Source organism: Nannospalax galili, unplaced genomic scaffold (assembly GCF_000622305.1).
Source record: "Nannospalax galili isolate Female #2095 unplaced genomic scaffold, S.galili_v1.0 scaffold680, whole genome shotgun sequence".
NCBI lineage: Eukaryota > Metazoa > Chordata > Mammalia > Rodentia > Spalacidae > Nannospalax > Nannospalax galili.
Window position 1 is genome coordinate 4,163,705 of NW_008348218.1, and position 13,030 is coordinate 4,176,734.

At 43.5% G+C, this 13,030-nt stretch overlaps 1 protein-coding gene across 3 annotated transcripts in view; it reads left to right on the forward strand.

Moving 5' to 3' along the window:
* Positions 1 to 6: 6 nt before the first annotated feature.
* The window catches only part of Ppp2cb (protein phosphatase 2 catalytic subunit beta), a 35,055-nt gene continuing 22,031 nt past the window's right edge, over positions 7 to 13,030 (forward strand). Inside the window, exons 1-2 of one of the 3 annotated variants that reach the window (XM_008844941.1) lie at positions 7 to 72; positions 273 to 335. In XM_008844941.1, coding sequence (XP_008843163.1) covers positions 34 to 72; positions 273 to 335 — 102 coding nt within the window. In that variant the 5' untranslated portion in view covers positions 7 to 33. Of the gene's footprint in view, positions 73 to 221; positions 336 to 13,030 lie in introns of those variants that run through there. The other 2 variants (XM_008844940.2, XM_029569266.1) reach the window with 2 other exon arrangements.

The following is a 13,030-nucleotide window of genomic DNA, read 5'->3' on the forward strand; positions in this document are numbered from 1 at the left end:
GCGGGCGGCGGCGGGGACGCGACTCGCGCCGCCATGGACGACAAGGCGTTCACCAAGGAACTGGACCAGTGGGTCGAGCAGCTGAACGAGTGTAAGCAGCTCAACGAGAACCAAGTGCGGACGCTGTGCGAGAAGGTAGGCGGAGGGCGCGGGTGGCCGGCGAGGGGTGGAGGGCGACGCGCGGGAGGAACCGAACTCCGGTGTCCCGGGGTCGCCTGCACGGTGCTGCCGCCATGGACGACAAGGCGTTCACCAAGGAACTGGACCAGTGGGTCGAGCAGCTGAACGAGTGTAAGCAGCTCAACGAGAACCAAGTGCGGACGCTGTGCGAGAAGGTAGGCGGAGGGCGCGGGTGGCCGGCGAGGGGTGGAGGGCGACGCGCGGGAGGAACCGAACTCCGGTGTCCCGGGGTCGCCTGCACGGTGCTGTGGACACTCGCTCCCCGCGGGGACGATTCAGGGCCATTTCGGGATGCCTGAAATTAGTCTGCTGCCGCCTCGCACAGTCTAAGAAAACTAGCCCGAAGTCCGTCGTGTTGATGGCTTGGTCACCGGGAATTGTTCTCCGGTGACTGGGCCCTTCCGAGGTCACCGAGTCCCTAGTGCACACAGACAAGCGGGCGTGAGGGCAGGCGGGCTTTTAAAATAGAAGTTGACTTGGATGCAGTTAGACGGTGACTGGCCTGGGTGTTGAGTGGCCCCTGGGAGTAATGTTGAGTCCCCCCGCACCCCCAGAAACGAGAAGGCAGGTGCTGAGTTTGGGAGCAGTGTTGACTGGAAATGATAAATGGGATATGTGTTGTTACAAGCTACCACTTTCCGGGAAGTTAGTTCCATTTTTTACCCAATGTATTTTCCCCCCTATAACTTGCAAGTGATTAGTTGAGTGACACGTTCTTGATCGAGTGTTCTTAGCTTTCTGAATTCTGTATCCATGGATTTTTTGTTTGTTCTCACCACCTTAATATTTTTATTCATCTCTTATAGTACGGACTGTCCTATCACTATCCTATGCTTTTTTGTTAAAAAGTCCCACGAAAGAGTGAGGAAGGAACTTGCTTCAACCCTAATCTGTAGAGGTCACGTGCTACCAGTTGGAAGGTGGATTTTCCTTTATGAATCCGCTCTCTCTAAAAGACACAGCTTCGGTGGGGATGGATGAGTACTGACTGCTGTGTTTTCCTTTCACAAGTTCATTGTTGACCACGACCTCTGGATATTGAATAAATGCTCAACACAGGAAAATTTCTGTCTGTAATTAGAACTGTGAAGAAAACCGGTATTTTTCCCTTTCAAAACTGTTTACTTAGAACTTCAGTTGGCTTTCATTTTTCTTGTGCGATAACTTGTCATTTCAGGAGGCTTCACGTTTACTCCTTGAATGCCTCTCTCAAGCTTGAGCATCACAGGAAATGTCCAGTTTGGAAATTCGATTTTATTTATTTTTATTTTATGTGTTGAGTGTTTTGCCTGCATGCGTGTAAGCACACTACTAGCATGCAGTGCCTGTGGAGGCCAGAACTAGAATTAGGGAGGATGAAGCCATTATGTGGGTGCTGGGAACTAAACTTTGGCCCCCGAAAGAGCAGTGAGGGCTGTTAACCACTGAGCCATCCCTCCGGCCCCCTTAAGACACATTTCTGAAGAACATAGAGCTGTGAAGTAATCACACAACTTAATCTCTTAAGGAAGCTTTCTGAATTTGTTAAAAGGAGACTATTTTTACTTTGGCTCCTAAATAAATTGGACTACCAGTTCCTAGGGCCTTATAGTATGTTACAGATTACATCTTGGGGTGTAGGTGTTTTTTTTCTTTGCATAGCTCCACTAATGCACAGAAATCACTCATCACTTACCTCTAACCATTGAATGGAGTTGTCAGTGGGAGACTTTGTTTTGGATCTATATTCTAGCATCTGCTGTACCATTGTGGTGTATGTGTGTTCGATTTTGTAATAGGTATGAGTTCAGCCTATCAGAATTGGATTCTGCCCCACGGCTCTGGCTGCTGATACCTGTACATTTATTTGATTTTATCTGTGAGACAGGTAATGCTTAGCCATCTTTAGGGTTGAAGGTATCAGGATACTACCCACAATCAGCCTGGACCAGAAGTAAGCACTCAGTGAATGTTAATGAAGAAAGGACAGATTTTTATCTGGTCTTAGATGTCTCTACTTTCTTTTGGAAAGTGTGAAATAGATGTGCTTATCTGACTTCTGATGAATGTGGTTCAGGGAGATTTTGTGTACAGTGTCCATAACTCTGAAACATGTAGTGTTTCCTGTTAGGTTCAGTTCAGCACACAAAGTACTGGATTTTGTAGCAATGTCCTAAAATAAGTAAGTGCTGCTAACTTGGTCTTTTGATTATCCGACCCTTCCAGAGCAAAAACCCCATGCAGGAGGAATGTAATAGAAAGTCAAACCTAACTAAGTAAACCACCTGTTTTTAAAATTCCATTTGGTAAACCAGGCGTGGTGGCACACGCCTTTAATCCCAGCACTTGGGAGGCAGAGGCAGGCAGATCTATGTGAGTTCAGGGCCAGCCTGGTCTACATAGCGAGTTCCAGGACAGCTGGGGCTACAGGGAGACCCTGTCTCAAAAAGAACAACAACAAAAAAAATTGCATTTGGTTATTTTTTGTAAAGGTTTCTTTTAAAATTTTTCTGTTTGTGAGTGTGTGTGTTATATGTTTATGGGTGCTTGTAGAGGGAGGTCAGAGGACATCTTTGTGAAGTCATTTCTCTCCCACTTTATATGGTTTCTGGGGATCCAATTCAGGTCCTCAGGCTTGGACATCAAGCACCTTTCCCCGTTGAGCCATTTTGCAGACTTTTTTTTTATTTGAGATTTACTTACCAATTTATTCCTCTGTGTGTGCCTTCATGTATGTGAGTTTATGTACGCCTCATGCATGCAGGCACCTCAGAAGCCAGAAGGGGTTATCAGTCCCTTAGACCTGGAATTACAGGTGGTTGTGAGCCACAATGTGGGTACAAGGATCTGAACCCCTTGTACATGCTCTTAATCTCTGAGCCATCTTTTCAGCCCCATTTTTTTTTTTTTTCCTCTTTTTGAGACAGGGTCTTTGTAGCCCTGCTGGCCTGGAACTTGCTGTGTAGACTGGGCTGGCCTTGGACTCAGAGATCTGCCCCACCTCCTGAGATTAAAGACGGGCTCCACCCAGGCCCATTACTAAATTTTTTAATGACATGATTTTTGGATTCTGTTTGCAGTGTGCACTATACAGAGTTACTTTACATAAGAAAATGGTTTTCCCCTTAAATTCGTAGTCTAATTCAGACTGCCTAAAGACTGAAGCTAGCAGATGAATTTCTGACCAAAGTGGTCCTAGCAAAGGCTCTGTTCTGAGATAATGGCACAAATAAATATCTTCGTGTCAGTGAGTGAATGTCATAGAGCACAAAAGGTACAGTGTGTTGTCTTCTGGAGTTCATTTCTGCCTGTAGCTGTTGGCATAGAGCATCAAGGTATGTCTTGTGATCACGGGGACAAGCTCTTTACTAACCTAATTAGCAGTTCAGATTTTGAAGCTGATTGTGAATTTGACTGGCTGCGGTGCACACCGATAGGCCTGTGATTCACTGCATCGGCAGAGTGCTCAGCAGTTTTGAAAGATGGTATGCTAGGAGCCGGCGCCTGGCTGCTCAGGACGTTCCGTGACTACAGCTATATTTAACTCTTGTCTTGGGAAGAGTAAAAAAAAATTATTTGACCTGATAAATTTTATTCTATAACTGACTTTGGTGCTCCTATTCCGCACAGGGAGGGAAACTAAGCCCATTTGTGTGCTCAGAGATCTCTGTTCTGATCTCTTTTAGGGGGTGTCTTTTTGACACAGGGTCTTCCTTGAACCTCATCTGGCCTTGAACTCGCTGTGTAAATCAGGCTGGCCTCAACCTCAGATCCGCCTGCCTTGAACTAATGGTTATGTTTCATGACTCAGGGCCTTGAAATGAGCGGACACATCTTTAGGCTAACTTCATTTGGAATGTGAAAGGGCATACACACACACACAACTTGTGGAAGGCCCAAGTAATGGGTTTGATTTCATCAAAATCATGCTGATGAAGAGTAGATCCTGGTAAAAATGGGAGATTTTTATGAGTTAGAAATTCTTTTAGATTACTTTAGTTTTCAAAAGAAGAAAAAGTGGTTCTAACTGGTGAGTTCATTTTAAATTTTTGCTTGAACAAGGAGTAGTGCCATTGATAAAATCTAAAATACAGTGATGTAGAAAACATCTGCCTATAATAAAAAATGACATGTTTACAATGGAATATGAAGTTAAGACCTAATTCTGCTGACTGAACAGGTCATTGTTTCCCATGTCTGCCAGCCTGTCCTTGACTGACACTTAAAGAAATTCAAGCAAACAAGACTGGCACGAACTAGAGACTAGCTTCACCTAGGAAGGGTCTTTGTTAGTTCTGGTCATTTCTTATGTGTGATGTGTAGAATAGACCTCAGTAGAAAAAGTGAAGATATTTACATCATAGAATCTGTCATTGAGTTGTTTTATATGCAGTATGTATGAACATCTTTGGAAAGTTTTCCATTCATTTTTTTGTTCTTTGTTTTGGGTGTTGTTGGGGTAGTTTGGTTTGGTTTTAGTTTTTTCTAAGAGAATGGTATTAGAATCAAAGAGATCTGTTTGCCCAGTTTATTTTCCTAACTCCTGTTTTCTTAGTTTAGGGGTGTTTGTGTTCTTGTTTTTTATTTTTATTTATTTTTTATTTATTTATTTATTTATTTTTATTTTTATTTTTTTTTGGTCTTTTTGAGACAGGGTCTCCCTGTTGTAAGCTCCAGCTGGCCTGGAACTTGCTATTTAGACCAGGCTGGCTTCAAACTCACAGAGATCCGCCTGCCTCTGCCTCCCAAGTGCTGGGATTAAAGGCGTGCACCACCACGCCTGGCTAATAATGATTTATTAATGATCAAATGTTATCTATTTCCTGTACATGACTTTTCAAGCCTAATTTTTTTTTGAGTCATATTAACCTTGGAAAGGCATCTGTACAGTGTAGATTGTACCTTTGTAGGGAATGGGAGATTCAAGGTTAGACTTGGTTTTCTGTTTTGTCTTTTGTAAACTGTAACAGCTTGTTCATTCTGTCTCTCTCTGTCTCTCTGTCTCTCTCTGTCTCTCTCTCTCTCTCTCTCTCTGTGTGTGTGTGTGTGTGTGTGTGTCTGTGTTTAAAAGGCAATCCCCAGGTGCCTTTTAATGACACTGGTTTGGTTAGTGGCTCTTCTTATTTTGAGGTGGGGCTCTGACAGCAGCTGAGCACAAGCAGTCTACCACCCATCTTCCCCAGTAGCTGGGACTGGGTGCACGCCTCTGCCCCAAGCTAAAAGGCTTTTTTTAGAGAAAACCCCCAGGGAGGGGGGTTGGGGGGTGGAGGGAAAACACCCACAGGAGCTCATGGAGGTCAGAGGACTCCAGGACTTGAGAAGTCAGCTCTGTCTTACCACCCTGTGGGTCCTGGGGATCAAACTCAGGTTGCTGAGCCATCCTCCTGGTCCCCTCAGTTCTTCATAATGTGATTAATTTCTGTAACTGATGCTGGTGGCTCAGGCCTTTAATCTCAGCCCCTGAGAAGTAGAGACAGCTACATAGGCGTTTAAGGCCAGCCTGAGTTACAGGCTAGAGAGCTGGCTCACCGGTTATGAGCACTTGCTGCTCCTTGAGAGGACCTGAGTATCCCGTACCCACACCAGGTGGCTCATAAATTGCCTGTAACTCCAGCTAAAGATCCAGTGCCCTCTTCTGGCCTCCACAGGCACCCACATACACATATACAGACACATACACATGCACATAAAATTTTTAAAACAAGTTTTAACCCAAAATGTATTTATTAAAATAAAAACACTTGTGTTTTTAAAATATTTTAAAATATTTCATTTATTATTTTTAATTTATGTGTATGAGTGTATTGTCTGCATGTATATAAGTGCACCTGTGTCATACAGTGCCCATGGAGGTCAGAAGAGGGTGTCGGATCCCCTGGAACTGGAGTTAGGACAGTCGTTAGCCTCCATGTGGGTGCTGAAAACTGAATCCAGATCCTTTGCAAGAGCAGCCATTGCTCTTAACTGCTGAGCCATGTCTCTAGCCCCAAAACACTTTTTTTTCTTCTTCCTAAAACACTTGTTTTTTAAAAAGGGTTTTTTGTAGAAGACTGAGGATGTAGTTAACTGAGATGACATCTAAGTTCAATTCCCAGCACCACCCCAAAATTTTAATTGATTAACTTTGTATTTATTTGCAGGAGCTAGAGGTCACAAGTCCCCTTTAAGAGTTTAGCAAACACGGGAGCTGGAAAAATGGCTCAGAGGTTATATAGAGGACCCAAGTTCAGCTGCCAGCACACTTGTCAGGTGGCTTATAACCTCCAGTAACTCCAGCTCCAGAGGGTCCAATACCCTCTTCTAGACTTCAAGGGCATATGTCCTCACACATTCATGTATATACACATAATTAAAAATAAAGTATTTTTTTTAAGTTTAGCAAATTAAAGTTAGAATACCCTCTCACTTTTGACATCTATTGCAACTTAGTGCATTGTCAAACCACTCTTTACTTCACTGATTCACAAAAAGGACTCAGAACTTCCTAAAAGCTATTACACTCACAATTCTGGTTTATTACTATAACTGGAAAAAAACACAAATTAGGACCAGCCAAGGTAGAAGAGAGCAATAGAGGGTCCAGTAGGTCCTGATGCTCCCAGTCTTCATTTCCTATACTAGGTCACCCAGAGCACTTATGTCACTTTTGTTAGATTCTCCTGTCAAAGCCCCCAGGCAGGGACACTTTTTTATTTGTGAGTGTACGTTTGTGCCTGAGGAGGCCAGAAGAGAGTGTTGGATCCCCTGGGGCTGGAGTTGCAGGTGGTTATAAGCTATAGGACTTGGGTGCCAGGAACCAAGCTGGGATCCTCTGCAAAGCTGTAAGTGTTCTTAACTGCTGAGCCATAGACAGACACTTTTTTTTTTTTTTTTTTTTCAGTCTTTTTGAGACAGCGTTTCCCTGTAGCCCCAGCTGGCCTGGAACTCACTATGTAGACCAGGCTGGCCTTGAACTCACAGAGATCCGCCTGCCTCTGCCTCCCGAGTGCTGGGATTAAAGGCGTGCGCCACCACGCCCGGCATGACAGACACTTTTTAATCAAGCAGAATATTCCAAGGGCAGAAGCCAGGCTTCTCTTTGAGTGTGGTAAATTCTTCACTACCTAGATTTGTATTTTATAACAAATTGGGGATGACAGGAACTTTAGTATAATAAACAAAGTGAAAAAATACCTGAAGAAAACATGGCTAGATCTACCAGGATCATAGAGTGGGGAATGGGTAGAAACATGTTTTTGTTTTGTCATTGTGGGGGTTTTTAAGTGTTCATGAGCATCACTTAGAAAAGAAATAAAAGACTGAGGTCCTTTGATTTCATCACAGAGGCTGTGTCTTGGGCTAGTGCAAAAAGCTGTGGTTTTAAAGAGCACCACAGACATTCTGTTGTAAAGATTTCAGTTTGCAGTTGGAGAAATGCTACTTTATAAAACTGAGATTCTTATAATTAAAGTGAGGGCTGAGGGTATAGCTCAGTGGTAGTTATTGCCTAGCATGTGTAAGGTCTTGGATTTGATCCCCAGTACCACCCCAAAAATAATTTTAAAGGGGCCAGTGAGATGGCTTAGTAGGTAAACATGCTTGCCACCAAGCCTGATGACCTGAGTTTGATTCCTTGAACCCACATGGTGGAAGGAGACCACCAACTCCTGCAAGCTGTCCTCTGACCTCTAGATGGCCCACATCTGGCACAGGTACGTGCACGCACGCATACACACACACACACACACACACACACACACGCTTGGGAGGTAGAGGCAGGAGGTTCGAGGATCGATCAAGAGTTTAAGGGCAGCCTAGCCTACCTAGCAAGACCCTGTCCAAAGGAAAGGACAGGAGGAATGGGAGGGCGGAGAGAAGGGAGGAGGGTGGGGAAGCCTGGAACAGGGCTGTTCTGTCATAGAATAACTCATCTGGGATGGCTTCCTCTTGTCTTCATAACTGCGCTTTCTTCATTTGTGCCAGTAAATTTACATTTTTTGTTTTGTTTTGTTTTTGACTTTTTGTAGCCCCAGCTGCCCTGGAACTCACTATGTAGACCAGGTTGGCCTTGAATTCACAGAGATCCACCTGCCTCTGCATCCCAAGTTCTGGGACTACAGGCGTGCACCACCACACCCTGCTTGAATTTACATTTTTAATTTACTTGTCTCAGTGTAAAGTTCTTGGCTGCATGTCAAGTCTCCCCAGTGGTAGCAAGATCATATTTCATTTTTAGCATTACTACTTTTTTTTTTTCTTTTTTGGCTCTGTGTCCTTTTCTTTAAATGTCTGTGCATGCCTGGGGGCTGTGGTCAGAGGACAAGGTCGGGTGTCAGTCCTCACTTTCCACCTGTTTGAGGCAGGGTCTTTTGCTGTTTGCTTCTTTGTACCCCAGACCAGCCTCACCAGCTTTATGGAATTCTGTCCTCGTCTTCTAGCATGCAGGAATTGCAGATGTGCCCAGGCTTTACATGGGTTCTGGGGATTTGAACTCAGGTTTAAGCTTCAGGCACTGTACCGGCTGAGCTATCCTCCTAGCCCATCACTGACCATTGAGTGTCCATTTTTGTGAAATGTCTTGAAAGTGTTTTACTGGGAGACAGGAGGCAGAACAGTTCTCCATTTTGCTGAAGAGTGTGACAGCTGTCCTATTTGCATGAAGCACATTTTAGTGAGGGTGGGATGAGCAGTGAGCCAAGCTACACTCCTAAAACACACCCTAATCACAGTGTACACGCTAATTGTTATGGAGTAGAAGTAAAATTTTTTACTTGAATTGCTCACAATTAAAATACTGTGGTAGGGGCTAGGGAGATGGTTCCGTGGGTAAAGTCCTTGTTGCCGTGAAAACCTGAGTTTGGATCCCCAGTTCTTAGGCATGGGGAGGTAGAGACTGGAGAATATCGGGGGCTTGCCTGACAAGGGAATAGAACCCTAATGAGCAAGCTCCAGGTTCAGTGAGAGACCCTTTCTCAAAAACCAAGGTGGAGAACACTAGAGGAAGACACCTGATGTCAACCTCTGACTTCCACACTCACCTGAACCCACACACAAAAATACTGTTGTAAAAGTGCAGGGTTTTTTGTTTTGGTTTTTTTTGAGACGGTCTCCCTGTAGCCCTAGCTGTCCTGGAACTCACTATGTAGACCAGTCTGGCCTTGAACTCACAGAGATCCACTTGCCTCTGCCTCCCGAGTGCTCGGATTAAAGGTGTGTGCCACCATGCCCAGCAAAAGTGCAGTTTTAAAAATAATTCTTACACAGCCGGGCCTGGTGGCACATGCCTTTAGTCCCAGCACTCGGGAGGCAGAGGCAGGTGGATCTCTGTGAGTTCAAGGCCAGCCTGGACTACATAGTGAATTCCAGACCAGTTGGAGCTATGGGGAGACCCTATCTCAAAAACAAAAAAATAGAACAAGAATTCTTAGTGTGTGTACACAAGTACATGCCACTGGGCCTGTTGGGGTGAGAGGACAGCTTGCAGGAGTTGCTTCTCTCCTGTCGTGTGGGTCCTGGGGACAAAACTCATGTCATCAGGCTTCGTGGCAAGCACTTTTACCCTCCAAGTCACCTCGCTGGCCCTGGTAACTGAAATTTAAACCATTTTGTTGAGGGCTGAATGTTTAAATGTAGGCATGAAAACTTATGCATTATTAGAATTGTTCCAAATGAGAACTGCTTACATTTAAGGGAAATAATTGTAGAATTAATATTCACTAAATAATTTTCTAACTCCATTGTGTTAACAACCTTTCACATTTAGCTTTGTATTATTTTTCCTCAGATTTTTAAAATTTAGATATAATTTGCAAGCTATAAAAGTGACATTTTCAAAGTGTATTGATAGTTTCAAGATTTGTTTGGATTTATAGCTTGCATCAATGTGCCATTTCTTTTCATGACTAAATAGAATTCCATTGCTGCTCATATAGTTGCTGCTGTTTGAAATTTGTTTTGAAGCTTTAAAAGTTACTTTCTTAGCCATACATGGTGGTACACACTCAACACCCAGATGGCTGAGGCAGGGGGATTATAAATTTAAGGCCAATCTGGGCTACATAGTGAGACCTTGTCTTCACAAAAGAAAAACAAATGAAAAAAGGCTGTATTTTCACATTGAAAAAGTAATACATAACTTTTTTTTTTTTTTAATGTCAAGCATGGGGTCTGGAGAGATGGCTCAGTGGTTAAGAGCACCACTGCTGCTTACACAGGGTTAGTTCCCAGCACCCAAGTGGTGGCTAACAACCATCCTTAACTCCAGTTCCAGGGAATCCAGCACCCTCTTCTGCCTCCACAGCATTGAATAATACAGGTGCATTTATATACGTGCAGGCAAAATAAATAAATAATAAATAAACACATAAATAAAATGTCAAGAATGTGTGACATGGAGAAGAATGACAGTTTTCCCCTTTTGACCCCTTTTCCCACTGCCATCACAGCTCATAGACAACCACTGTTAACTTACCTTGTTTGGGTTTTTTTGCTGGTTGTTTTGTTTCTGAGTTATGATCCCACTTGGTAACTCAGGTAGACCAGAAACTAAGCGCTAGGCTGGTCATGAACTCTCCATTCTCCTGCAGAGTCTCCTGAATGCTGGGATCATGTTCATATACCCTCAGGCCCAGTGCATGCCACACTAAACATTTTTATATGGTATTTCAGACTCTGGTCTCTGTATGTATGGAATGGGGAGGTGTTGGTTGTATGATTTTTCTAGTAAAGCAGGTCCAGAGTTTATCATCCTCATTGGGTGTGTCGTCAAAGCTTAATGTTGCTTGGCACATAAAGTTGTTAAACTGAAAGAAAAAGTTAATTTCCTTGTTTGGAAAGAAAGGGGCCATGCCAGGGATTTCAGTCTCCCTAGTACTACATGATGGTACATGCCTATAATCCTAGTGCTTGGGAAATAGAGGCAGGAGGATCAAAAATTTAAGGTCATCTTCAACTACATAATGAATTAGAAGCCAGCCTGTCTAAAAACAGACTGGGCGTGGTGGCACATACCTTTAATCCCAGCATTCCTGGAGGCAAAGGCAGGTAGTTCAAGGACAGTCTGGGGTTACTGGGAGATCCTGTCTCAAAAAGACCCAAAGGCAGGAGTTGAAGGACCAGCTGGTCTACATAGTGAGTTCCAGGCCAGCTGGGGTTACAGGGAGCTCCTGTCTCAAAAAGACCCCCCAAAAAAACTTAAAATAAGAAAAGGTAAGTTTTCATTTATGGGAACTGTGTATAGAAAGAGGCTTCATGCTTATGTTAACTTAGAATTTTTTGGTAAGCTTTGGTTGGGTTCGTCTTGTTTTGTTTTGTTTTGTTTTGTTTAAAACAGCATCTTGCTTACTATGTAGCCCAGGCTGGTTGAGAGTTACAGATCCTTCTTCCTCAGCCTCCTGAGTGCTAGGATATAGCAAGCATATGCCACCATGCTTGACAGCCCTGTAGAAATTTTAACTTCATGTAAGATCCTCTGTTTCAGAGATCAGTCTGTTCTATGTTTGCTTTCAATGAATTTCCCTAGAGAGAAGCTATAATGCACTGTATAGCAACTTATTCATGTGTAGAAGAAAAAGAAGGATTTTGTATGCTGTCAGGGCTAGAGAGATGGCCCGGTGGTTAAGAACACTGGCAAGTCTTGTAGAGGACCCTGGTTCAGTTCCCAGCACCCATAGGCAGCTCATAACCTTCTGTGACTTCAGTTCCAGGGAATCCACTGCCTTCTTCTGGCTTCCACAGACATTGCACACATGTGGTGCACTTACATACATGCAGGCAAATACAGAGATCGAACTCACAGAGATCCTCCTGCCTCTGCCTCCCAAATAGTAAGTCTTTTTAAAGAAACAAAAGCAAGCATCGTGGCCTTGGTTAATATGTTTATGGCAGTGGGCTCCAGTACAGAGAATGTATATCACCTGTTGGAGGTAGGGGAGATGTGAGTACATTCTCAGACCCAAGAAAGGTCTTGTTGCAGTGTTCCACTTAGCTAGTGTCTAAAAAGTTGGGTTTGGAAAACGTGAGTTTTTTCTACCATTATCTCTTAAGAATGGCCCACTGTGCTTAAACTGTTCATGTGGTGAGTTTAGAGTTTTGATGGTAGAGTATAACTACATGACAGCCTTCAGTTAGGGAATGTATGTCTGTGGTGACCAGCGATTTGTAACAAGAGTGCCAGAACGAGGCCTCTGGGAAAGCTTTGAGCAGTGGACAGACAAGGCATGAATAAACTAGCCTGGTGCTTCCTCTCCTCCTAGTAGCTATGATGCCAGTGCCTAGAGAGGCACCATTTTGAGGTATGAAATGGCAGTTCTTTTACAGCTGGTAGAAAAGAAAAGGGAAAGAGACTGTGATAACCTTTGAGTAACTGCACCAATCCAGGACTCCCTACCTCCAGTTCTAAGGCACAGTTTAAGGTTATTCCTCCCACAAAAAATTAATTTCAGTAATGTGCTAATAAGAGAATATATTTTGCCATGGAACTAAAATTAACCGTCAGAATTTCAGTTAGGGGAAAAAAATCCAGCTGTTTCTATGTTATACCAGGGAAAGATAAAATTCCATGTTGTAGAAATGATGACTTATAGATACTTAGTCTAAAAAACTGAAAGGTATAGAGACCCTAAGTTACACAATGACATTAGAACTGTGAAGAAAACCTTTATTTCCTGAAAGACTTCTGTACATATAATTTCATTCTAACTAATCATAGGCTAGCAGAAGACTTCAGAAAGACTTCGTAACTTCAGAAGTGGAGGCAGGGGAATCTAAAGAAATTTAAGGTTGTTTTTAGCTACAAAGTGAGCTTGGGGCCAGCTTGAGCTACATGGGACCCTATCTCAAGCACCCTTCCCCACCCCAAAAAATTAGGTCATTTGGTCTCAAATAGGTACAT